This window comes from Vulpes lagopus, chromosome 1 (assembly GCF_018345385.1).
Source record: "Vulpes lagopus strain Blue_001 chromosome 1, ASM1834538v1, whole genome shotgun sequence".
Lineage (NCBI taxonomy): Eukaryota > Metazoa > Chordata > Mammalia > Carnivora > Canidae > Vulpes > Vulpes lagopus.
Genome location: NC_054824.1, coordinates 67,847,372 through 67,874,392, shown reverse-complemented (window position 1 = coordinate 67,874,392; position 27,021 = coordinate 67,847,372). Strand labels below are relative to the sequence as shown.

General features: G+C 47.8%; 1 protein-coding gene across 3 annotated transcripts in view; it reads left to right on the top strand.

Annotated features, from left to right (window-relative positions):
* The first annotated feature begins 5,482 nt into the window (after positions 1-5,482).
* The window catches only part of BRPF3 (bromodomain and PHD finger containing 3), a 34,749-nt gene continuing 13,210 nt past the window's right edge, over positions 5,483-27,021 (top strand). For 2 of the 3 annotated variants that reach the window (XR_005988580.1, XM_041760220.1), the window contains exons 1-9: positions 5,483-5,688; positions 9,239-10,694; positions 13,485-13,641; positions 16,221-16,352; positions 18,317-18,445; positions 18,733-19,045; positions 19,714-20,022; positions 21,597-22,103; positions 24,928-25,021. Coding sequence is in view for 2 of the 3 variants with exons in the window: in XM_041760220.1 (XP_041616154.1) it covers positions 9,244-10,694; positions 13,485-13,641; positions 16,221-16,352; positions 18,317-18,445; positions 18,733-19,045; positions 19,714-20,022; positions 21,597-22,103; positions 24,928-25,021 (3,092 nt within the window). In the remaining variant the exon portion in view is untranslated. Of the gene's footprint in view, positions 5,689-9,217; positions 10,695-13,484; positions 13,642-16,220; positions 16,353-18,316; positions 18,446-18,732; positions 19,046-19,713; positions 20,023-21,596; positions 22,104-24,927; positions 25,022-27,021 lie in introns of all 3 variants that reach the window. The other variant, XM_041760229.1, reaches the window with a different exon arrangement.

Below are 27,021 nucleotides of genomic sequence, written 5' to 3'. Positions count from 1 at the left end.
GATATTACAGGAATTGGTTCAAGTGTTTATGGAAGCCAAGAAATCCCATAATCTGTCATCTGCAAACTGGAAAAGCAGGGATGTCTACTGGTATAATTCAATCTAAGTCCAAAGGCCCAGTAACCAAGAGCCCCAATGTCCAAGGACAGAAGATCATGTTCTAGCTCAAGCAGACAGCAAATTTTATTTTCCTCTACCTTTTTATCCTGTTCAAGTCAACAGATTGGATGATGCCCATCCACATTGATTCAAATGCTAATCTCTTCTGGAAATGCCCTCACAGACATACCTAGCTCTCTGGGCATCCCTTGGCCCAGTCAAGCTGACACATAAAATTAACCATTACATATATGTAGGGGAGGATCCGCCCCTCCTAGGGGAGGATCTTGTAATACGCAGGTTCTGGCTTAGTAGGTATCATTGTTTTTGTGTATTTTCCCTCTTTAAAATTATACCAGATAGATGGCAACTGCTGGGCTGGTCCTGCTAAAATACAGAAATAACATATTTTATGGTATCCTGATTTTACTCTGATTAATTAGGATTTAAAAAGAAAAAGAATTTAGGATTTAATGGGAATGCTAAAGGCTGAAATGAGAAGACATTAAACCAGTTTGAACAACTGACACTTGCCACAAAATATTTACTTTCAGGCCTGTCATTGAGCATTCTACTGAGTGTATGATAAAGTGTTCTAGCTAGAATTCAAGTCCACAGCGAATAATGCAAGCCATAGTAGATGGAGAATTTAAGCCATATTATACCATACTCTTCTCACCCGACTAGATCTTCGAGTGTAGAACTATTCAAGTCATTTACCTGTTCCAAAACTCATCAGGGACTACTGCCCCTTCACAACCAGTTCCCTAACAGTCCCCACACTTTGACTTTATTTTTACTTTTCTAGCCTTCTCTCTCACATCTCCCAATTTTGGGTTAAATGGGGTAATGCACTGTTTCCTGAATCAATCTTATAGTGTTCCTTTCACCTTTCTTTGCTAATGCTGGTGCTCAGGCTGGTCCATACTCTGTATTATACCGTCCTCCCAGTTGACACTCAGTCTAAATTTTAAGGTGGAGCTCAAATGGCACCTTCTTCACAGGACCTTCCCTCTTTTCTCTCTTCTCTAAACTCTCATGCTATTTTGCTTGTATCTCTCTGAGTGGCTTATATGCTGTATGTATGTTTATTAACATACTTGCCTTATTCCTGTGATAGACTTGGAAGTGACTCAGGCCTAAAAGCATGGCCTTTTCACCTCTGTGGTCTCCATAAGCATAAAATAGAAACTCACCTGCAGCTCACAATTATTGAATGATTATGTATTTTAGCATGATCAAAAGAGACTTCAGAGAACTTGAGCTAACTATTTCCTCAGTCCTTGGGCCCACATACCCAATAGGGGCTCCTATGCAATCCTCTGCCACCTCTTAATTTTCAATAATTGTAGCAACACTGTTAATACCTCCTAAGTCTGAACCTAGATGATCTTCTCCATTGTTCCTATGTTCAATCAGCCATCAAATTATTGATCTATCTTCTGATTTCTGATTTGAATCTTCCTTTCCCTTCTCCTCTACCATCCTTTTGATCACTCTGGATAATGCCCTTTTATTGTCATAATTCCTGATTACTTAAATTCTTCCTGATTTACCTAATACTGTTCCAGCTCTGCTTTATCCTGTACACAATGGACCATAATAATAATAGAGTTAATAGGTTGATAAATGAGAAATGGCATGTATACTGGGCCTATTTTGTATATGTGCCCACTGTACCTTTGGAGATTCACCTCCTGCCCGTGTCCTCTGGTCCTAGCAGTAGACAATGGCCAGACTTCATCAGAGTATATCATGTCTTTCTGGTCACAGCTATCAGTTCAGGTTGGCTGAGAGACAGCTAGAGACAGTATCCTGATGAGATAATTTGAGGCTCTTGGCTTTGCCTAAAGCCAGATGTACTCCTGGACTTTCTGATTATGTGAGTCAATAGATTTTCTTTACCAAACTAATCTGAATTTGTTTTCTAAGTGCGAGAAAGATTTTTGATATTACAGTACGTAAAGCACTAAGCATACTACCTTGTACATAAGTGTTAGGTATTATTCTTATTATCTTTATACCCTTGCCATACACCATATCCAATTCAACCTTTTCTTAACATCTGCCCATATAGACCAGCTAGAATAATTTCCTTATTATTCCCTGCATATTGTTCCCTTGCCTGGGCTGCCCTGTCACCAACCTAATAACGTTATTCTACACTCTTTTCAGCAATTCACATCCATCATTATTTAGGACCTGGCTAAAAAAGAGCCTCCCATTTTCCTTTTGAATAATGGTGGCTTCACACTGTTCACTGCCTTATCTAATTTCTCCTGCATGTGTTTTCTACTTATTTCCAGCTTGCTTCTTGATTGTATGTTACTCAAGGCAAATTAAAATAAGATCATTGGGCCCTTTTCAGGTTGAGATTTTGTCATTATTTTCCAAATATTTTGTACAGAATGGGACACATAATAGGCGTTAAATAAGTGTCTGCTATAGGAATAAATGGATGGAATTAAATTTAGAAGGTGTGATATTCAACTTAAAACCTATTGTTAACCCAACTTTTTCCTTTTTCTAAGCAAACATTATATTCTTAAACCATTTTCATTATGGCAAAAAAAATATCACAATGGTTACAACCTCAAACATTTTTCCCATTTATGGTTTCATACTTTTGGCCAACGTTTAAGGAAGGAATATTCTATTAAAAATAATTTAAGAATCAATCAAAGCCTATTTTCTCTCATCATACATATTAATCCAGTGGCATTGCATCTGACCCTTCAGAGGTTTCTTGCTCTGGTAAACTAATGATAATAATAAAGCATTGACAAAAATATCCTGAGATGCTGGGAAAAAAAAATGAGGGGGAGAAATTTTTGTATTCATATTTCCTTTTCTAAATGGTAAAACATTCTCCTACACCACCAAATAAGTTAGTTTATACTCAAAAATGCATAGTTTTGAAAAACTGCTATTTGGAAACAAAGGTTTGTGCCCATGTTTGTTGAACTTAATTGCTGTACCGTTAATGGAAGAGCTGAGGGCTAGTGAATTTAGACTCTTTAAAATAGCTAAAGATTAAAGTTAATTTAGTGCCTCTGGGATTTTTGATACATGTTCCAAATTTGTTTTTAACGACATAATTGTCCCATGTTACATTTAAGATTACATCATTGTGAACTGGTTATATATGCAGTTAACACTAACAGAAACCAATCCGAAATGTCAAAAACAAATAAATAAATGTCAAAAATAAATGTCAAAAAATTAGAGTTGAGGACAACCATAATGTTGCCATTAAGAAAGTGGAAGCTGAAAACAGAAGAGAAACACTCCATTGAACAAGGTCTTACTATGAAAACTTTTAATAGAAAGATCTGGAAATCAAATGTATTAACTCTATGCTTTTTCAAGAGCCTTTAAATCATTATTTTACACTTAATGTTGCAAGTAGAAACGAATGCATTTTCCCAAGGCATCTATTCATTAACTTTAGTGGAAAAAGATAGTTCCCAATCACATAAATGGGAACTGTGCTAAATAAATTTTGTGAACATTTATCAAGAAATAGAAGTTACAAAAAAAAAGAGAAAGAAATAGAAGTTACTAGTCATATGTATAAATGGACATAGTTCATATTTTCAAAGAACTGAAGTTCAGTATTTTTGTTTCTTTTAGTCTTCAGGGTCCCCCCCCCCCACCTTAACTAAAAGTAATTGTAATATTCTTTTGCCTCTGGGGCTTTCCCTTCCACAATTAATCATTTTTTATCTACACCTTCCCTCCAAATGATTATTCCCCCTAGCCTTAGAACACTTGACATTAATTCATACTCCTTCAGCATCAGTTTTCAAAACATTGCCCTGCCCTTGCTTAGCTCCACAAGACACTCCCTTTTCTTTCAGAAAATTGGTTAACAGAATTTTTGCTATCACTCTGCTATCACTTTGACAAGGTGCTACCATGAAATCAGAAAAACATCTTTGTAGTACAAATTAGCTTTCCTTACTTTCATCAAATCTTCAAATTCAAAACACAATATATTTAAATTCCTTGCGATAATGAACATCTATACTTCAAAAGTGGTGATATGCTCCGTTTAAACATCTGGAAGACTTGGATCCTGAGACTATCTTTCATCCTCTGACTCTAGAATCCGTGTCCTTGATCATCAGAACCAAGCAAGAAATTGTGAAAAAGTCTCACCAGGCTACACCACCAGCGCGGGCAGAGGAAACGCTTTCAAAATATGTCATTCATCTTCACATTTTAAAGGCAGTCTATCCATACATGTCTTATACACATCATTAAATATTGGTACTTAAGACTTCAGTCATATGAGGTACGTTTTCCAATTTATAGGCGAAGTGGCGGGGGGGTGGGTGCCGAAGGAGTTGTTCCTCTCCTTAAATTTACTTATCGAAACAAAAGCCAGTCTGATTACATCTGAAAGTCTGAAGTTGCCATTTGTCAAGAGTTTTTTTAGAAAGCCGCTTATTGCATTAAATTAACCGATTCCTAGCCAAATCAGGTTTAAGGAGAGAGTGCTGCTCCTGTCTCCAGTGACAAACGAGTTGCCAGACGTCCTTAAGTAGACTGTCAAACTTCTATGTTTACTCTTTTTAAACACAGAAGGGAGAGAATAGCACCTGCGAGAAGTCAGGTCTGTTTCTCCAGAAGCGTGTCCTCTGGGGAACAGACGCTCACCTGTGCACCGCAGAGGGTCTTTCCCCGCCCGCCCTCCCTGGCGGAGGGCAAGGACATCGCTAGACCTTTGTCCTCGGGACCCGAGCGCGGCCGGGCAGGGAGGGGGACTTTCGGGGAGCAGCGCGGGCACCTGCACCCTAGGGAACTGCAGACCCGTCTGGGCTCCCAGGACCGCCCGGCGGAAGCTCGGGGGGGGGGGGGGCTCCAGCTCGGGGAGGGGGTCCGCGGCCACCTGTCCCGCAGGGGCACGGGGAGGGCACGAGTGACCGCTCTAAAGAGTTAGGGATCCCCGTCTTTCCCAACCACGGGAACGGCCCCCGCTCCCTCGTGGGGCTCGCCCCGCGCGGGCTGGGCCGGGCTGAGCCTCGGCCGCGGCGGGCGCAGACCCGGTGTCCGCTCGGCGCCCCCGCCGCGTCCGCACCGCCACCGTGAGGCCGAGCCGGGGACGGTGCCCCGTGGCGGCGGCGGCGGCGGCTCCGCGCTCCTCGCCGCGCCGCCCCGGCCGCCGCCGCCGCCGCGCCGGGCACGGGCGGGGGGATTTTCCTCCCGTTCCCCCCTCTTTCGCGCTCTCGCTCCTGTTCAGCGGGAGAGCCCGCGGAGCCAGGGAGGGAGCGAGGGAAGGGGTGGAGGTGGCGGGGGGGAGGCCGGAGGGGCGGATCCTGCCTGGGGGCTGATCCCTCCCTCCCCTCGGCCGGGCTCCGTGGCGGCAGCGGCGGCGGCGGCGGCTTCATTCCCCCTCCTCCCCCGGGAGCGGCGGCGGCGGCCGGGCCGGGGCCCCAGCGCGGGCCGGGAGGGGGCACGGCGGTGGCCGCGGAGGCCAGCGCGGGAGGAGGCCGCGCTCCGCGCCCCGGGCCGCGCCGACCTGCTCGACGGCCGGCCCGCCCGCGCCCAGGGGCCCCGAACGGTGGGGCCGGGCCGGCGGCTGAGGTAATGGGGGTGGCAGCGGGGCCGGACGGAGCGGGGGCGGGGGCGGGGGCGGCGGGGCCTAGGAGGACGAGGGACCGCGCGGGGGGGGCGGGGAGAGGGAAGCGGGGGGCTTCCCGGGCCAGGCGGGGGCGGCGCGGAAGCGCTCTCCCGGAGCGAGGGCGGCGGCGGGGAAGGAGAAGGCGGGTGAGGGGGGAGCTGAAAAGCGAGGACCCCCTCCCGCAGCCGCCATCTTGTTTCCCTCCCCCCTCCCCGGCCCTGGCTGGCGAGCCGCCGAGTCCCGCCCCCGCCATGTTCTCCAATTGGTCAGACCAGAGGAGGGTTCCGCCCCCTGAGCGTCCCTTGGCCCCCCGGTTTCTCCTGACGGGCAGGCGAGGCGACCAATGGGCGCTCGCCTCTCTGCCCCGCTGGTTCGCTGGCGCTAGCTTTCTCTGTGTGAGGGTCGGACTCCGCGTCAGTCGGTCTCTGGTGCGCTCGCCCCCTCCCTTCAGGGGAGGCGATGTTATTTCCCTCCTTTCTCCTCGGAAGGGTCAAGATTCTTCTGGAAGAGGTGCCCCTTTAAAGGGGCAGGGGCCTCGGCAGGGGCGCTCCCCTGTCTCCTGAGTCTCTGGTGGGCTACGGGGGATACAGGCTAATTGCAGAAACTCCTCGCCTTCGGAGACCTGGGTGGGGTGGGCGACTGGGGGCTTAGGGGTGCTGAGGGGACCTCTGGGGGTGTTGGGGGAATCAGGAGGCGTGTTTGTGGCAAGGGCTGTGTGGGTTGAGAAACTCCCGCCAAGAAAACTGGACTGTAAGCTCCTTGTGGGCGAAACTCGTTTCCTCAGCAGCGGCCCTTGCCTCTCCGGAGTTGGCCTCCCAGTGCCCAGAGGCTGGGCAGGACCCAGGAGGTTTTCCGCAGATGCTCGCTGCTGGGGTGACGGCTGACCCAGGCTGCTAAGGGGGTGGCAGGCAGGGAGGGAGAAGAATATACAGCGCCTTAACAAAGGAGGGTCCACAACCTCTGTCTAAAACTTTCAGGTTAGCGTTGACGCAGATTTTCAGGCCTGTGCGAGGATCTCCCTGCCCATGAGGGCTTGGGGGCCATGAAGCAGGACTGTTAGCCTGGGCTACCCCCCCCACCCCCCCAGTTGGCATTTGTCGGGCATGTAGTGGCCAAGGGCCTCTGGAACCTGGACAGAATTGCTGTGATGATTCTGTTGCCTTTTGTTCCAAATGGGGTGTGTGCCTGCCTGGCACTGTTCCTCAGCCAAGTTGTTTTTTGTTTGTTTGTGTCACGCTTTTTTTTTTTTTTTTTAAGATTTTATTTATTCATGAGAGACACAGAGGGGGGGGGGGGTAGAGAGAGAGAGGCAGAGACACAGGCAGAGGGAGAAGAAGGCTCCATGCAGGGAGTCCCACGTGGGACTCGATTCCAGGTCTCCAGGATCACACCCTGGGCTGCAGGCGGCCCTAAACTGCTGAGCCCCCGGGCTGCCCCTCAGTCACACTTTTAAATGAAGATGTTAATACCTTATTCACATAGAACAACCTTAAGGGATAGATTTCATTTTCATTTTACTGGTGGAGTGTGGAGGCCCAGAGAGATGAAGTGACTTTCTCCAGGTCACACAGGGCCAAGATTAGAACCTAGATAGCCCCAGAGCCTCGTTTTGTACCAGACCACCAGACCGTGGCATCTCTGTGGTGGTCCTTCTTCCCACTGAGATGAGTTCAACAAACACATCAGGAGATCCGGGTTTGAATTGTAGCTTCGGGTTGAGTGGCACCTTTCTGAGCTTGTTTCTTCATCTGTAAGATGAAGATGATATCTATTCTACCTTCCAAACTAGTTGAGAGAAATGTTAAAAAGTGAAAGGGATTGGCGCACCTGGCTGGCTCAGTTGGTGGAGTGTGCAACTCTTTATCTCAAGAGTCAGGAGTTCGAGCCCCATGTTGGGGGTAGAGATTAATTTATAAAAATGTTTTAAATCTTAAAAAAGTAAAAGGGATTTGTAGTCTGCAAAAGTGTGCTAAATTATCATCATCTTTGCTTTATAGATAAAGATGGTAGATCCTGCAACCAAGGTGACAAACTCCTTTTCTCTTTTAAATCCTCTCACTGTTGTACTTTTCCAAGTCTCTGCCTGCACCCTGGGGTACCATACCTCTAATGTCTTTCCTGGTAGTGATGGCCTCAAGTAATTGCTACCACAGCTTCTTATGAGCTTGTCATAGTTCCTTTTACCCATAGAATGATGTGGGAAACTTTAGGGCTTTCTCCTAAAGTTTCCCACATCATTTTTCCTTGTTGCATAAGGGTAGGGTGGGTATAAGTATTTTCGGGGAGAGGGACATTTGAGGTACCAGAATGCATTAAGAGTTTATCTCAGATATTGCCCTAATCACCTTAGCTGTAGGTCCAATGAGGGTCCCAGATAGGCCACTTAAAACTTCAGTGCCACTTGGGGCCACTCCCAGAGCTTCTAGTGTTTCTGCTTAGATATACTAGTCAGTGCATCCTGAATGCCAGCTTTTCCAGAGACAACCTGCATAGGATAGTTTGAAATCTTTAGCCTGCACATAGTAGACATTTCAGGTGCCTTCACCTCTTCATTCCTGGGTTCAGGGGATAGGGTTTCTGATCATTGTAATATGGATTGGGAGAGGGCTTTAGACCTGTGAGGTGTTTTGTTGTTGTTGTTTTGTTTTTAAGATTTTATTCATGAAAGACACAGAGAGAGGTGGAGACATAGGAAGAGGGAGAAATAGGCTCCCACAGAGAGTCCAATATGGAACTTAATCCCAGGACCCTGGGATCATGACCTGCCTGGGTGGCTCAACCACTGAGCCACCCAGGCATCCCAACCTGTGAGTTTTTGATCTTCTGATGGGGCCACTGGTCATAAACAGGGCTTGAAAATGGATGCTATTTTTGTTTCCTTTTTTTCTGAACCCTTGACCTCCCCCTCCTTTTCCGTAGTTAGCTGTTACACAGCCTACATGCATCATTAGAACTCTAGGTGTCTCCCATGTTGTAATGATCTGTTTATTTTCTGTCCCTTCAATTAGATGGAGCACCTAGATGGCAGGGATCATGCATGTTGGATTTTGCCTTTCATTCATCTGATACTTACTGAGTGCTAACTTAGGAGCCAGCACCATCCAGGTGCTGGGAATACAACAGTGAACAAGATAGACAAAATTATTTCCCCTCACGGAGCTTACATTTCTGTGGAAGGAAGCAAACATTCATGATAAGTAGGTAAATTACATAGGATAATAAAAAATGGTGTTGTGTTACAGTGAAAAATAAAACAGAATGAGAGATTGCTGGTAGGGGAAAGAGATTGGCAGTATTAGATAAGAGTGGTCAGAGAGGCTCTCATTGAGAAGCAGTGTTTGTGAAAAAACTTGCAGGAGCAAGTTGTGTGGATGTCAGAGGGGCAGGATGTTCAGACAGAGGAAACAGTCTTCTTGGTGGCCTCTTGATCAGATGGAAGGGTGAATGAGTGCATGCCTGAACCTTCAGCTCTGCCTCCTGGTCTCTCCATAGGCCTGTCCCCTTGGTTCCTAGGTGCCATGAGGAAGCCGCGCCGGAAGTCGCGGCAGAATGCCGAGGGCCGGCGTTCCCCATCCCCCTACAGTCTGAAGTGCTCACCTACTCGGGAGACCTTAACATATGCCCAGGCCCAGCGGATCGTTGAGGTGGACATTGATGGACGCCTGCATCGAATCAGCATCTATGACCCACTCAAAATCATTACAGAGGATGAGCTGACCGCCCAGGATATTACCGAATGCAATAGTAACAAGGAAAACAGTGAGCAGCCTCAGTTCCCTGGTAAGTCCAAAAAACCCTCCTCCAAGGGCAAGAAGAAGGAGTCCTGTTCCAAACATGCATCCGGCACTTCCTTCCACCTCCCGCAACCCAGCTTTCGCATGGTGGACTCAGGCAGCCAGCCAGAAGCACCCCCACTGCCTGCTGCCTACTATCGCTACATCGAGAAGCCACCTGAGGACCTGGATGCCGAAGTAGAGTATGACATGGATGAGGAGGACCTTGCCTGGCTGGACATGGTGAATGAGAAGCGACGTGTAGATGGGCATAGTGTGGTGTCAGCAGACACCTTTGAGCTGCTGGTAGACCGGCTTGAGAAGGAGTCCTACTTGGAGAGTCGCAGCAGTGGGGCCCAGCAGTCACTTATTGATGAAGACGCCTTTTGCTGTGTGTGCCTGGATGATGAATGCCACAATAGCAATGTCATTCTCTTCTGTGACATCTGCAACCTTGCTGTACACCAGGAGTGCTATGGTGTCCCCTATATCCCTGAGGGCCAGTGGCTATGTCGCTGCTGCCTACAATCTCCCTCCCGGCCTGTGGATTGCGTCCTATGCCCCAATAAGGGTGGCGCCTTCAAACAGACCAGCGATGGGCACTGGGCGCACGTGGTGTGTGCCATCTGGATCCCTGAAGTCTGCTTTGCTAACACCGTGTTCCTGGAGCCCATTGAGGGCATCGACAACATCCCACCTGCCCGCTGGAAACTAACCTGCTATATCTGCAAGCAGAAGGGATTGGGGGCAGCCATCCAGTGCCATAAGGTGAACTGCTACACGGCCTTCCATGTGACATGTGCACAGCGAGCTGGGCTTTTCATGAAGATTGAGCCTATGCGTGAGACCAGCCTCAATGGCACCATCTTCACAGTACGCAAGACTGCCTACTGTGAGGCCCACTCACCGCCAGGTGTTGCCACTACTAGGAGGAAGGGTGACTCCCCTGGAAGCCTCAGTGAGGCTGGGGATGAGGAAGGGCTAAAGGAGGGGTGTGGAGAGGAGGAAGAGAAGGAAGAGGTGGAAGAGGAAGAGGAAGATGAAGGCCAAGGTGGGGTAGGTGGCCCCCTCAAGGGACTGCCCAAGAAGAACAAGATGGCTTTGAAGCAGAAGATCAAGAAGGAGCCAGAGGAAGTGAGCCGAGATACACCCTCCACTGTCCCCATGGTCACTGTCCCACAGATACCTTCTTATAGGTAAGCCTGCCCAGGAGGGCTCCCCGTGGACTGATAGTCTCTTCTTGGGTTGGTGTTGGCCCTGAGCCAGGACCTCTTTCCACAAGCATGGTTGGTGAATGTTTGTTCTCTTCTGTGCCATCTCCTTTGGGCCCCAATCTGGTTTGTGGTTTTGATTTTGCCTTGAGAGCAATGTATTTCCTGTGCTTTAAGGTGAGACAAACAGTTAAGTGGCTTAGAAACCCAGGTGAAGGGTGTCTAAGGCAATATTTTCAACAGGTGCACAAGTGACATTTGAGACAGGATAATTCTTCACTATTAGGACTGCCTCATACATTCCTCAAAGTTTAGCATCCCTGATCTTTGTCTATTAGTGCCGTTTGCATCCCCTCCCTCATTGCTTGGTCTTTGTGACAGTCTCAAACACTCCCCACATATGTTACCAAAACCTCCTGTGGTGATAGAACTGAGAACCACACGACTGCTGTCCAGAAAGCTCTGTCTGGGAATGATGGGGACTTTGTGTGAGGGGGTGGTGGTGTGAGGAAGACATCTTTCTCTTCTTGAGAAGCTTCTAGATTTAGGGGAAAGGATCACTTGGTTCTGTTGTATAGCTAAGCCACCTTGGTCCCCAGTGAGTCTTTTTTTTTTTTTTTCCCAGTGAGTCTTATAGAGAGACCATTGTACTTATTTTTAACCATCAGAGAAGTAGCTGTTGGAGGGCAGAAAAGCAAGAGACTGGAAAGATTTTCCAGTAGAAGCTCATCTCAAGGGTGATATTCTTTAGAAAGTATACAGTGTTGGAGCAGAAAGGAATATTGGAGATTATTCATCTAATGTAGTCCTTGCACCTTCTCCCACACCCCCAGATGAAGAATCTGCAGCCACAGGAGGTAAAGTTGTTCATGCCTTTGTTCATTCACTGAGGTGTTTATTGAGTACTTACTATATGCCAAGTCCTGTTCAAAGGGCTGGAACCAGGTGGGAAGCTATAGAACCTGACCACAAGCTGGGGCTCATGATGCCATCAGTCTCTGTTCCTGCTGTTTGCCTTCTCTTGTTGAGAAGGGAGAAGTGAGTGCTGGAGGGTAGCAGGGAATGAGTTGTAAGGGGAACAGGCAACCAGACTTGTCAGTCTGGGAAGGAGAAAAAGAGCAGAGAAGAGCAGGAGGGAGAGGCTCCTATGGCGAGCTATGGCTGGAATTAGAATTCAGTCAACTGGAAATGACTTGTAGTCACAGAGCTGTTGTAGGCTCTTCTCTGATGTTGAGTTGGTCCATGCTTAGAAACATTTGTAGGGTGGCTGTACTCTGGGACTAGTCTCTTTGGTTGTCACATCTGCTCTGATAGATGTGTCTTACAGGGGTCAGCATAGCATGCTGGCTTAGAAAACAGACCAACCTGCTTTTGAATCCTGCTCCTGTTGCTAACTACCTGTGTGACTTTTGGCAAGTTACTTCTTTGAGCCTTATTTCTTTATAAATGAACCTCATAGGGTTGTTGTGAGAAATAAAGGAGATGATGTAAATAAAGCACTTGGTACAGAGCCTGGTAAATAGTAAGTGCTCAATAAATGGTGGCTGCTGCTGCTGTTTTATTCTTCTTCCTCTCTCTACCTACACAAATGCTATGGGGACACTCCATGGCCAAGAGGTTATAGAGGGAGGGGGCTGCCTGCATCTGGGCAGGTATGCTTGGCATGGGCATTGGTGGGGGATTTCTTCTTTGGGGAAAGGCTTAGATCTTGATTTTGTAAGCTTGGCTTTGGGGCAAGAATGTCTGTGAAAATGCATAGGGCACTTAACTTCCTTTCAGTGGATAGAGATGAAGAGAAAAAGTGGGGGGCACACAACAGGAGTATTGAGGCCTTGCTTATTACTCTTACTCTGTGACTAACCAATTTGGGGACACAGGGTGCTGTAGCAGAGAGATCACTTATTCAGATCCCATTCAGCTCCACCATCCTTCTGGCCACATTAGCGACTTTGACAGTTCATCCAGCCTCTGTTCCTAAGCTGCCTTTCCATCTTTTGTTACCATGAGACTGATGTTACCCACCTTGCAACAGGACTATTAGGATAAAGATTATAGGCTCTTATTAATTCCCTCCCCTTTTGCCTCTACCTCTCCCACCTGCCACATATTATTGAGTAAGTCCTGACCTTAAGACTTCTCTATTGGGTTAATTTAGCCAGCTAAGTTTTCAGATTCTCCGTCCTCTTATCCAGTTTTTTTTTTTTTTTCTCGTTTGTTTCAAAATTAGACACTTTTAGGCTGCTGAGATCGTTAATGAAAAACCAGAGGTCTGACGGCTCCGAAGTGTTGCATTTGAGCTCGGAGAGCCATAGCCTGGTGTACTTCTAGTTTTCCTTCCAGCTTGCTTGTGGACTATTCTCTGGTCTGGGGGGACCCTCAGCCACAGGGCGCATGAAGTAGTGACCACATTGCCCATAGCTTACTCAAGTTCCTGCTCTCTTTTCCTGCCTTTATCAAGAGTTCAGGGCACAGGCCTATTTCCCAGGAGTCTAGGACCACAGGAAACAGGGTTCCTGGGAGAGAGTTCTTCTGGAGAATCAGGACTGTAAGATAGGGGGGTGGAAAATCAAGTGATATATCTGTCACATGCTGAATCCGAGCTGCTTAACTTTGCTTTCTTTTTTTTTAAGCCTTTCTCTGAGGTGAGGCAATTGGCCACTTGATTTCATCTTCTTTTATATGTAAGGTTCAGAAATGAGCTAGGGTCTGAAGAGGAGGCTGTGATCAGGGCTGCCCACTGACCTTGTCTTTCACTTCCCTGTGCCTCTACTCAAGGTTGAACAAGATCTGTAGTGGTCTCTCCTTTCAGAGGAAAAACCAGTTCATACAGCGGCTTCACAACTATTGGCTATTGAAGCGGCAGGCACGGAACGGCGTCCCTCTCATCCGACGCCTGCATTCCCACCTGCAGTCCCAAAGAAACGCTGAGCAGGTAGGTGAAGTGATTGAAGGTGGTGGAGGAGGTGGAGAGTGAAGGAGGAGGAGGGATGGTTGGGTCACCACTCCCTGAGCCCTCTATGGAGCCTTTGAGTCAATAGGCAGTCACCCTTCCAGATGGCATCTCCCAGGAATGACCTCCAGCACTGTAGAGCTCTTGGTCCCAGACAGCAGCTCCTCCTGGATGGGGGAGGGTTGATTTTGGAGCAAATTCTAGAAGAGAGTAGAGAGCAAGCCCAACTTCCAAGTATGTGGGGAAAACCTTGTAGACATGGCAGAAAGGAAAAAATGGGTTTAATGAGGGCCAGGTGGCCATGTTGCATAAATTAGGACAAGGAGCATTTTTCTTAAGACACTGTACTGACTGACATCTGCCAGAAAATGTTTCGTAGAAAACACACAAATGTGCCATCTAAGTTGTAGCACAGAGCCTGGCCAGTTGTGGTGACCTTTTAGCCATGGAACCTTGGTTGGAGGTCTCCTGAGAGACTTTTTTTTCCTTTTTTTTAACCTTCTTTAGTTTTTTCTCCCTCTTCACTTGCTCCATTACTTCTGCCTTTAAATATTTCCACACTATCACCGCAAAGATGAAGCAATCATTTACGTGACTCTGATGCCCTCTAAGTTCTGTCTGATTTCACTTTTGCCTTTTGTAACTAAAGTCCTGAAGTGCAAGTCTGTGTCTCCTCCCTCCTTGAGGTGGGGAGGATTGCCTGCTCCCCTGTAGCCTCCTTTGGAACGTCAACCACCTCCTCCCAGCCCAGCCAGCCTTACCTCACATTCTCACCGTAGTGGCCGTTGGGCTGCATTTACACCATGGATCACTCTTAGAGCTTCTCCATGACCCCATATCCTTCCTTTTCCACCTGGCTGACTGCACCTTGTGCTGACTTGACCTGTTACTCCTCAGTAGTAACATTCCCAGGGCTCTGATGCCTGCCCGTTTGCTGGGAGAGCTCATGCACTCTCATAGTTGTGAATAAGCATGGCAATAGCTCCAGATTTCTTGTCCTCATCCCTTTTCTCTGCCTGTAGTCCCTCTGGGGCAGAGGAACTGCAGATGTCCATGTAGATGTTGTTTCCTAGAATTCAGATACTGGAAACTGAATTCTTTATCTTTCTTCCTCTTGGTAAACTTATTTCTCCATTATTATTATTATTTTTTTAAGATTTATTTATTTGAGAGAGCGAGAGCAGAGGAGTGGCAGAGGGAGAAGAGTCCTTAAGCAGACTCCCCACTGAGCACAGAGCATGACATGCAGCTCAACCCCATGAGACCATGGCCTGAGCCAAAATCAAGAGCTGGACACTTAACTGCCTGGGTGGCCACCCAGGCACCCCTGCCCATTATTGACATGGAACCTTCTGCCTCCTGACCTCAGACATTCCCCATCTTGGAGTTACTTTTGGTTCTTTCCTCCTTAACAAGGCACAGTTAATCATCCCTTATGCTATTTGGGGGCAGTTTATGGGCATATGGTTTTTTGTCTCCATTCTACAGCTTACCCGCTCACCCATGCTCCCATAATTTCAGCAATAGCTTTCTAGGTAGTCTCCTGCCTCTAATTCTTTCTTTGCTGTTCAACTTATACTGTCTTACACACCATTTTCCAGAATATATTCCTTTTCCAGAACATAGTCCCCCTCTCCTGGCAGGCCACATGCAGGTTCCTTTGTCTGGAGTTGAAGCTTCTTACCAGCTAAATCCTGGAGCTTCCTTGGCTACTGTGGTTCTCCAGCCTCTCTGCTCTGGCCGGGCCTTTCTTTCTTTCTTTCTTTCTTTCTTTCTTTTTTTTTTTTTTTTACCAAGCAGAGAGTCATTTTTTTCTGCCTTCACACTTATTCCCTGTGGTCCCTTTGGTTCCAGCAGAGGCCTTTCTTACTGCTTTGTTCACCTATGTCCATCACTACATGTGAAATCCTAGTAAGATTGCTTCTGTGGGAAGCCTTCCCTGACCTAAAACCAACCACTCAGATCCTCTTTATTTATCTTCTCAGCATTTTATATTCAGTTTACCTTTGGGTTTTTATTATGTTTATGCTACTGTGCCCTTGTGTGTCCAACCCTGGGCCTCTTCCTTCCCCCAACTCTACTGTAACCTCTTTCTAGGGCAGGAATCACTTTTTAGAGTACTTGTAGTGTTTTAAAGTATGTTCAAGCCAGTTAGTACAAGCTGGTAATAAGAATTTTACTTTGTTTTTTAGCCAAGTGGCAGCTTTAGGATGAAATTCTTTCTACCTCGAGGTATTGGTTTCCTTCTGAAATTCTTTTCCAGCCCTAAGGGGCACAGCTTCCCCCCCCCCCCCGCCTTGGTATCCTCAGGAGGAGGGGAAGTCGTCCCAGCTCTCACTCCAGTGGTGCTTATTGTGGGGCAGTTAAGAAGCATTGCTGGAAGGCTAAGGGAGTGCAAGAGAAAGGCATGGGGCAGAGAGGGCAGAAGGGCTCTCAGGAACATGGGTCAGCCAGGGTGTGGGGCCCTTACCTGCCAAGGCCCTGTGAGGCTAGAATAGGGAAAGGGCTCTGGACAGGAAGCGGGCCTCCAGCAACTCCTTCCTCTCCCTTCCTTCCTGCAGCGAGAGCAGGATGAGAAGACAAGTGCAGTGAAGGAAGAGCTAAAATACTGGCAGAAGCTCCGGCACGACTTGGAGCGGGCGCGGCTGCTGATTGAGCTGATTCGGAAAAGAGAGAAGCTCAAGAGGGAACAGGTGAGGAAGAGCCCCCAGCCTCAGGGCTTTTGTTCAAGATCTTTTTCTCCTACTGTCAGTGTGGCATGGAGAAAGCCAGGAGATCTGCCTGGTGTCTGCTTCCTCCCCTTCCTGCTCAGCACTGTGGGCTCCAAGACCTGCCAGTCTGTACTGGGTATGGTGCTGCACATGGCTTCTAACTGTGGATTCAGCTTCTGGTGGCCTCATGCGGAGGCTCATTATCATCTGCCTGGGCCCCATCCCTGGAATTTCTGACTCAAAATCTTAGAGGGAATCTGGTGTTAAGTATTTTGAAAAGTTTCTCAGGCCATTCTGATGGTCATCACTGCTGGGAGCTTCTGAGAGGGTTTTCACTTGGCCCTTAAAATACTTACGGTCCTAACTCATTTAAATTTTCCAAGCTCTAGCCAAGGAGGGTCTAAGCATCTAAGTCTGAGGAATGTTGAGGAAGGTAGTGTAATGCAGGGGTTAGGAATATGAGCTGTGGCACTGGATTACCTGGGTTTAAATACTGGTTCTGTCATTTAGTGCTCATGTAATATTGGGTAAGTTGCTTAATCTCTTTATGCCTATTTCCTTGATTATAAAATGAGGGTAACAATAGAACCTACATCATAAGGTTGTGAAGAAGAGATGACTTAGTATATATAAAGGGCTTAGAGCCGCCCCTGGCATAGTAGTAGGGTAGTAGGGGCTATAGAAGTGTCAACTGCTGTCATGATCATTATTGATAGTTTTTGCTTCCCTGAAGCGTCCACTGGCACAGTCTGCACATCACAGAGAGTAAGTACTATTAATTGAATGAATGGCAAGCCAAAACTGTTCTCTCCAGTCTAGGAATAACAACTATTACTTGCATGCTTCAGAGACCTGGATTAAAGATGTTCCTTTTTCTCTTTCTCCAAACCCTACTTCACCATTGAGCTCCAGCACGAGCCTGTAACCTCAGTTTCCACCACTGAGACTAGGCAGCTCTTGCCATACCTAGCATGTCTGGGTGGCATGGAGGGCATCTCAGGATCTTCTCCATGGATTTAAATTGTGTTCGCCATCCTAGGCCTGGTCCGACAGCTGAGTTTTTCTTCTTCCCTCTGGTTCAGATAAATTAAAAGGAAAAGGAAGCAGGTGGGCCTGTTTTAATGTCACCAAGAGGAAGGAACATTTCATAGCCTTTTCACATTAGGGCATACATAGAAAATCACACTTGGGTTGCCTGAGGAGGTGAGCCTAGAGGCCCTAGTTATCCCAGGCCAACCCAGATGCCCCAAGGGCCAGTGGGATCAATATTAGCTTACTAAGTGGGAATTCTGGCCCAGGTCACATTTTATATCATCAGTGTGCTCTTTGAACTAAGTCAGTCCTGGGTTCAAATCCTATCTTGTTGGGTTAGTGACTTCCTCATTCTCTCTCCAAATCTCAGATTCCATATTTGTAAAATGGGGATAGTAGCCATTTGTCCCTCAGGATTATTGTGATGATTAACCGGAGTAATGCAAGTAGAGAAGGCAGTATGGCTTAGTAGTGAAGAGCACACACTGTGGAATCAGACTATCTGGGATTGAGTCCCTACTCTGCCCATTATTGGCGGTGTGGCCTTGGGTCAGTCAATTACTTAGTCTCGCTGTGCTTTGGTTGCCTCTTTATAAAATAACTCATCTGTACCCACCTCATAAACTTACATTGAATAAAATGTTTAGAGTGTTACTTGGCATTTGGGAGGGACTATGGACGTGTTAACTATTTTTTAAGTTTTGGTATGGTGCTTGATACATAGGAAACATTCAAAGAGTGGTAGCTGTTGGTCATTATTTCTAGCTGAGGGTTGGGTGATCACTCCTCATGTACTGGTTAGCTTAATATCCTGTGAAAATTTGTGGTACGTGATTGGTGAAAGTCAGGTTATGAAGAACAAGTTTGGTGCCTCTTTGCAGGGGCGTCTTGATCTCTTTCCACCTTTTGCACAGGTCAAGGTCCAGCAGGCTGCCATGGAGCTGGAGCTGATGCCATTCAATGTTCTGCTGAGGACCACACTGGACTTGCTGCAGGAGAAGGATCCGGCACACATCTTTGCTGAACCTGTCAACCTGAGTGAGGCAAGTTCCCTCGCCACTTCCTGAGCAGTGAGCCCCTCTTGAACTGGAAACAGGGTCTGAGTAGGCCAGGAAGGGGGTTGGGCCACAGGGTGGACAAAACCTGGGGGTTTCTGGCACAGACTTGCCTATAGTGAGGGATCAGCAGGCCAGGGGGTGGGCCAGGGTCCTGGGGCTCTGACTGAGCCAGCGTGCCAAACCAGAAAACGGGGAGGCAAGAGTGCTGGTGAAGGGTGCACCTGTTTGGCTAGTAAATGGTTGTTGTAATTGTACAGGTTTTATATGTTTAGGTTCCAGATTACTTGGAATTCATATCCAAGCCAATGGATTTTTCTACTATGAGGCGGAAGCTGGAGTCTCACCTATACCGCACCTTGGAGGAGTTTGAGGAGGACTTTAACCTTATAGTTACCAACTGCATGAAGTATAATGCTAAAGACACAATTTTCCACCGAGCAGCTGTCCGTCTGCGGGACCTGGGAGGGGCCATCTTGCGGCATGCCCGGCGGCAGGCAGAGAACATCGGCTATGACCCCGAGAGGGGCACCCACTTGCCTGAGTCACCCAAATTGGAGGACTTTTACCGCTTCTCCTGGGAAGACGGTGAGAAGCCTGGATGGGTGGGGAGAAGAAGGACTAGGAGGAGGCACAGGGATGGAGCCCAGAGAGCCAGGGACTGGGGTGGGCCTTGGAGCTACATAGGGTAGACACAAGGAAGAGAGCTGAGGGTAGGCACAAACTGGGATATACCTGCTTGTGGCTGCATTAGTTCCAAGAGTTAAGAGTTTAATTTGCTGAGTGTTTCTGGAATGGTAGGAAAGAGAATTAGGTACTAGCTGTCTATTTGAAAAGCTCAATCTTTAGTAGGGGTCTTCCTCTTCTGGATACCCTCTGTATGGCATGGAGCATGGGGCAGAGAGAGTGCAATACTAGTCTATATCTGGCTCTTTCAGAAGAGTGTAAGTAGAGGATCAGGAAAACAGAATTGCCTCTGAGTCCCACACTCTGGCTGCCTCGTGCCTACTCCACAGAGCCTGTAATTATGACTGTGAACTGCTTCCTGCAGATGTTTCCCAGATTCTGACCTTGTCCCTGTGGCTGCCCTCTGAGCAGTGGTGTCACCAGGGCCAAGGCCCCATAGTGACGCTGCTGGAAGCCACTGGCCCAGGTGTTCCAGGAGAATATTTTGCATCCGAAGGATTCAGTCCCTTCCCCTTGCCCTGGGCTGGGCAGGTCCTTCAGCCCCTTCTGTCCTCCCTTCTCCCTGGCAGTGGACAACATCCTCATCCCAGAGAACCGGGCCCATTTGTCCCCGGAGGTGCAGCTGAAGGAGCTGCTGGAGAAATTGGACCTGGTGAGTGCCATGCGGTCCAGTGGGGCCCGGACGCGCCGTGTCCGCCTACTGCGCAGAGAGATCAATGCCCTTCGGCAGAAGCTGGCACAGCCACCACCACCACCACCACAGCCACCATCACTGAACAAGACTGTGTCCAACGGGGAGCTGCCAGCCGAGGCCCAGGGGGATGTGACTGTGTTGGAGCAAGCCCCACAGGAGGAGCCAGAAGACGATGGGGACAGAGGTGAGAGACAGGAGCAGTCAGGGTTAGAGGCCAAGGTAGGGGAGTAAAGGTTAAGCCAAAATCTCATAGTGGAAGCATCTTTCCCTGAGTTTCAGTCTAACCTTTGTGGGTAAGTGAAAACCCCTGGAGGGGTCACATTTCCATATATATCCAGGGATGATATTCAAGATACTTATAATCAGAAGAAACTAAAATTCAGCAGAGTAGATATTGGCTGTTGTATTGGAGTGTGCTTCTGGGGACCATTGTTGTGGATACTTAGTTGCTAAATTGTGGACAGGTTTGGAGAATTTTAGAGCCTGGGGCCCAGCAGGTCTTTACTAACCAATAAAGAAGCATCACAGTATTTTGTACCTGATATGGTTGTATTGCACACACTAGTTAAATATTAGCTCACCTTAGACCATCATGTAAGTAGGCCCTTAGGGCAGATTAGGTTGTGGGGTGGGAGGATAGAAAAGGAAGATCTACCTCATGGCTTTGACTCCAGCTGACCCAGTCTACAGGCCCATCCCAAGCAGAAAGGCCAGATTGCAAAAGACATCCAGAGAGGATTCTCAGAGACCTAGCCTTAAAACTGAGCTGTTTTCCATCCTTCCCCTTCATTGGGGATAGAACTGCATTACTCATACAGGTCCTTGGAGCTGAGCCTATAGCTTATGGATGGTCTGCCCCCCACACAGCCTAAAAGGGTTCAGAGTTACCTCCAGAGAGTAAGGGGCCAAATTGCAAGAAATGGCCCATTTTACTTTACATTGAGAATAAGGATATGGTTGGGAGGTCCCATTTGGCAGTCATTCTTTCTGACTCCCTGTGTGGCAGTCAGCTTGTCACTTGTATCCCACTCCTGGGCTGTGGCGATGCAGAGTCCTGTCCACTGGCTGCAACAGCTTCTCCCATAGGGTTTCAAAACAAAATTCCCAGGCCCCAGCTCCCAAAGATTCAGATAAAGTAAGTCTGGGCTGTGGCTTGGAAATTTTAATTTTTAAACATTTCACTTGGCAAGTGAACAGACATGTTTGGGAACCAGTGATTTAACTCTCATCTTTCCAATTGTAAACTTATTTTTTTTGCTTGTCCTGCTTGCTTGCTTTACTGGGTGATAAACAAAATATTATTGATAGAAGGAAAAACACTTGAGTCGAGTAAGAGTTTTATATTTCTAATCTGTAAATGTGAACTTGCCTGAGTTCAGGCAAGTTGATTAAGTCAGGTGGCTTTTCTTAGGTGTGGTGCAATGATTTGTGACTCTGTTTCATCAGACTCACCTGGTAAAGCCTTTTAAAAAAATACCCCATCATTAGAGATTTAGTTTCAATTGGTCTGGGATAGGACCTTGACACTGGAATTTTTAAGAAACTTCCTAGGTGATTCTAATACATACAGTTTATAGTTAACTAATGTAGATAAGACTTAATCTTACATTCTCTTTGTCTCAGACAGGAGACCTGGGATATGTGTCAAAATTTATAATAGCCCCAAGCCTTTGGTTCGTGGTTATCAGTGTCATTATCTGGCTTGTAGGGACAGACTTTTTCTAAAATGTTCAAGCAGGTTCTCTTTTTCTCTAACAGACGATTCCAAACTGCCTCCCCCACCAACCCTGGAGCCCACTGGGCCTGCACCTTCCCTGTCTGAGCAAGACTCTCCTCCAGACCCTCCTACTCTGAAACCCATTAATGATAGCAAACCTCCAAGCCGATTCCTAAAGCCCAGAAAGGTGGAAGAGGATGAGCTCTTGGAAAAATCACCTCTGCAGATTGGGAGTGAGCCCTTGCAACGCCTACTCAGTGACAATGGCATCAACAGAGTGTCTCTCATGGCCCCTGATGTCCCTGCTGGTACCCCGCTCAGTGGCGTGGGCCGCCGCACGTCAGTCCTCTTCAAGAAGGCCAAGAATGGGGTTAAGCTACAGAGGAGCCCAGATAGGGCCCTAGAGAATGGTGAGGACCATGGTGCAGTGGGCTCTCCTGCCTCTCCGGCCAGCATCGAGGATGAGCAACACTCCCGGAAGCGGCCAAGAAGCAGGAGCTGTAGTGAGAGCGAAGGGGAGAGGTCCCCCCGGCAGGAGGAGGAGACAGGTGACCATACCTGTGACTTCTCTATTTCTCATCTACTTTCCTGCTTTGCCTTGCCAGCCAACACCTCCCCTAGTTGGCTGCCTCCCTAATGGTCCCTGTGGACACCAATAGAAGCGTTGGGGGCTCTGTAGCTTAGAGTTGGGCCTGGCACATGGGTACTGGCCTGGAAGAAAAGGCTTTGAGGAAGTAATTCCAAAGGACCAGATTTTGTCTGGGGCCCTCTTTGGCCCTGAGGGGATTGCAAAGTTATGTGCCATAAAGTGATTCCGACCTTCACTTCATTCATTCATCAGATACTTCTATCAGGCATTATTGTAGGCACTTGGGGGGGAAAAATCAATGAACAAAAGGCAAAAATCTCCCTTGTAGGGGAGAAAAACTGGAAGCAAATGAGTGGATTGTATCTTGTATTAGAAGCTATACAGAAAGATCTAGCAGGGAAGGGGAATAGAGGATACTGGGGTGGTATTAGAGACGGTGGCCAGGACAGGAGGAGACATTTGAGTAAAAATCTGAGGAGTTAAGGTGTGAGCTATTAGGATATCTGGGGGAAGAACACTTCAAAAAGATAGGCTAGAAAGTGCACAGGCCACGGAGGTAGAAACACACTTGCATGCCTGGGGACCAGTGAGGAAACCAGTGTGGCTGCAGCACATTTAGCCAGGGTATGGTTGGAAGTGGGGTTCCAGAGGCAGGTAATGGGAGCTCCATCACTAAAGAGTACTTACTACACGTCCAGCGCAAGCTGGTCATGGCAGGTCAGATTGAGCCCCAGCTCTGAGAGAGTTCACAACCCAGGCAGGAGACCACATGGTGTCCTAAGGTGCAGCGATGTTAGAGTGCCAGGCCGCACGTGATTATGTAACAGCACTGCTGGAGGCGTTCAGAGACTAGGAACTGGAGGAGTTGGGAAGGCGCCACGAGGAGGCGGTGCCTGAGCTGGTTCTGTGGGATGAGGGCAGAATAGTGAGGAGTCGATGGAGCCAAGGGCTCATGCCTGGGTGCATGGAAACAAGGACGGAGTGCCTGCGAGGGACAGTTTGGAGGGGGGCTTCCTGGAGCATCGGGAACCAAGGCTAGATAGGTGAGCTGGGCCTGGAGGTGCAGACATATAGCTTAGTCTTAGTGGGATAAGGGAGGGCAGCTTACTTGGTGGGAGGGGCCTGCTCTTGGCTCTTGTTTTTTGTGTTGCTCTCTTGTCCTTTTATGTGGTAGCTTTGGGTTGTGTGGCCAGCACATTGCCTTTTTGTCTTCCTGCTTAACACATTGTTTCCAGCAATACCTTCCCTTCCCATTTGGCCCAAGCCTCCCCGTATTAAGGCAGTAGATTAGTATATAGAATCGAGAGTCTGAGGCCTGGAGTTAGGCAGACCAGGGTTTACATCCCATCTTCTGACCAGCTATGTATGCTGGGACAGATTAACCTTTCAAGCTTGTTTCTCATTTCCAGTAGGGGGCTAGTGATAACCCCTTATGGGACTCACTTAGCACGCAGCAGTTGATGGTAGCAGTTACTGTTGTCCTGTCCGCTCTGTGAGGAGCAGCCACACAGCACTGAGAGCGCTGTGCACTAAAATTGAAAAATCCTGCTATTGGGAAGTAGGTCTGGATGTCAGGCTCATCCAACCTGAGAGGGCCCACTGTTCGGGGAATCTGCTAGAATCTGTTCATCTCCTACTATCCCAGAGGCCTGGCATCGAGGACTATTTCCGTATAACTTTAGTGGAGTCTTACAAAAACAGGTGTTGATCTTTGGCAGGCATGCAGCTGAGGCGCAGCTGGCTTGTGATTTAAACAGAAGCCATAATGTTAGAAGCAGAGCCAGGCTGGAGTCCAGATATCTTGGCTCAGGCACCTGCTCTTACAGGTGTAACTTGCCTCACAGTGTTCTGGCCAAGCTATCTGTGACTGAGAGCTCTTGAGCTCTTGGCTCAGCTGCCTGACTTGTGGGATGCTGGATTGTGATTAAGAATCGGATAATAGGGAGTTGAAGCCTCTGCAGCTAATGAGCATCATGTCCCTGGGATGACCAGACAGCCTTCATTTGCCTCCAAAGGGGCCCATCCTATAAACAGACCTTCTCTGATTCATACTTAATACTGTCTTCTATAAGTAAGAAGGTACTATCTTCACAAAAGGAGAGGCAAAGGTTAAAAAGGAAAAGGGACCTATATTTCAGAGCCTAGTCTAGAACCCAGGAATTTTGATTCTCCATCCAGGAAGGTCAGGTCTGCTTTAGATCTATTGAAGTCCTCCCATCCTCAGCTCTGCCTAGCTCTGCTAGATATCTCCGGGTGTGGCTGACACAGCGTTACCCTGCTCCAACCTCCCTTGACACCATCCCAAAAGAATGAAGCTAGCTGTTGCCAGCTGTGTGATGGATAGGGTGTGTGAGTGTTTATCTGAAGAGGCAAGGTGGGTGGGCTCCCCAAGAGACAGGGGCTCCCTGATAATTCAGGCTTGAAATTAGAAGCAGATCTCAGGGACTTAGGAGCCAGCTGGAGTGGGGAAGTCTTGGTATTTCCTTTTGTAGCCAAATGACAGTGACTGGTGTGAGCTGTGTGCTGTGTTTTCTTTCCTTAAAGTGAAAAGCAGAGGGGTGGGAAGGAAAATGCAGTGTCTACTCATTGCCCTAGCCAACATTTCCCCCAAATCTTTGTCAGGTTCTTTCCGTCCCCCAAGACCCATTTCCCACATGAGAAGGAGCAGCCACCCTTTCCAGTCCTCCTCACTCAGCCCTCCTGAGGCAGCTGCCTCACACTATAGCGTGTGTCAGGGGGAAGGAGGTTTCTGCACTGAGGCTTACTCTGTGTGTCCTTGGCAGGCGTGACCAACGGCTTTGGAAAACACACCGAAAGCGGGTCTGACTCAGAATGTAGTTTGGGTCTCAGTGGTGGACTGGCATTTGAAGCTTGCAGGTAAGAACAGTTGTTCTCAAAGCTTGGTTGGCAGCTCTGCCACCTCTCCCTTTATTCTCCATTCAGCTACAGATGGAGCCTCCTCCTGCTTATCTAAGTTTCTTTCTTCCCTCCGCCCTGGCTATTTCTTGAGACCTCTGGTCTGTAACTCTGGTAGCTCCTAGGAAATGGTGTGACCCTTGACTCTCAAGCCTGATCTGACTAGGAGGGGAGGGGTGGCGCTGATGCTTTACAGGGTTTGTAGAGCTGAATTTGGTTCCAGACAGCAGGGACAGCCAAATTTCAGTTGCCCAGCAAAGTTAACATTTGAGCCAATCCCCCACCCACCCCGCTGGGCTGCTCTGATAACCCAGTTACAGACATGGTTTTGCACTTTGCCTTTTGGTGCATCATAACCAAGCCTTCTTTAGAGGTGTGGTGTGCAAATAAGAATTGAACAGATAGGAAGTTTGGAGTAGCCTGTTATTCAAAGGTCCTAACTCTTTTACCCTCCTTGAGTTGGGAAAGGATAGTTTTCTTTTCCCATTCTTTTATTGGAAGAGAGGATTTTTGAGACCAGAACATTAGAGTTTCTTCCAAGTCCAAGAGTTTATGCAATCTCTACTCTGTGTTATGAGTGCTCTGCAAGACACCAGGAAGTGTGGGACTCTTGGAGATGGGAGATCCTCAGTGCCACAGAGGAGAAACAAATTGTCCTGAAGGCTAACTCATGATTCCCAACATGATAATGAATCCTGGGTTCAGAGTAGAGGAGGAAAGGTCCCAGGGCAGCACCAAAAGACTATGTTTAAAGTGTTTCCAAGGCAGGTTGGCAGGTTGGCAGGTTGAGCATGTGTTTTGTTAGGTACTCACTCTACCCTGGCTACTGGGCTCAGGGGAGGCGGCGGGAGGTCGGGGGGCAGTGTGGGAGGACCCCTGCTGTGGCATATGGTTCCTTTGAGATTTTCCTCTACCAAGCCTCAGGATCACCCTAGCTTTCTTCCTCCATGGCCTCTAGAGACATAGAGGCAGTAGGTGGGGAAGAAACAGTTATTAGTCATAGAGGAGGCAGAGCTTTCAGAATCTTACAAGATGCTTTCACCCTGGTCCTGGGCTGGAATTCCTAACTCCCTTCAGATATAATGGTGGCTGGAAACGCAGTTCATTGGGTTGGAGTAGGAGTGGGATTATCAGACTGTCCCCTCCTAGCTCTTGACTAAAGATGGAAGGTATGTTGGGCCCTTCGCTCCATGAAGAGCTCTTGTGCAGCCATGAAGTCACAGGAAGGAAGCCAGACCAGCTTCTGATTAGCCTGCTGGTCAGGCCGTGTGTTTGCATTCGTGCAGAATTCCACCAATTTCTGTGGAGCCCTGTTCAGTGTGGGAACAATGCCCTTGGAAAAGCGCCCTTGGAAAACCTTAAAGAGGAAAGCATTTCCTCTTTAACTCAGTGGATCTCAATGGAATTTCAGGGTTTAAAACAAGAGGTTCAGGACTCCAACTAGAGGATTTTTCTTTTTCTTTCTTTTCTCCCCCCCACCCCGACCCTGCACACTATGGTAGTGCCTATATAGAGAAAGATTTTACTTAATAAACTGGAATCATATAATTTCAGAGATAGAAAGAATCTTGAAAAAACCTGTGGTCACTAATCCCATCCCCCTCCCCTGTCCTGGCATTATCTTTCCTGAGGATTTTCTGAGCAGACTGGGGCTGTGCCCTCTTTTTATGGGTCACTTATTCAGTTATTAATAATTGAGCACCTATTTCAAGCCAGGCATTGTTCTAAGTACTGATAAGGTGTGTGTTCTCATGGAGCTTGTCTTCTAGAAGGAAGAGATGAATGTTAAACTAGTAAACAAAATAATTATAGATTGGATTGGCTGCTTAGGTGTGCATGACTTAGAAAGAGGGCTGAAATGCAGGTCATGTTGAGTCACTTGTGATTTTCCATGAAACAGGAATACACGGACCTAGTTGAAGCGTTACGTCTTATTTTATTGAGCTCATCCTTTCAGAGCT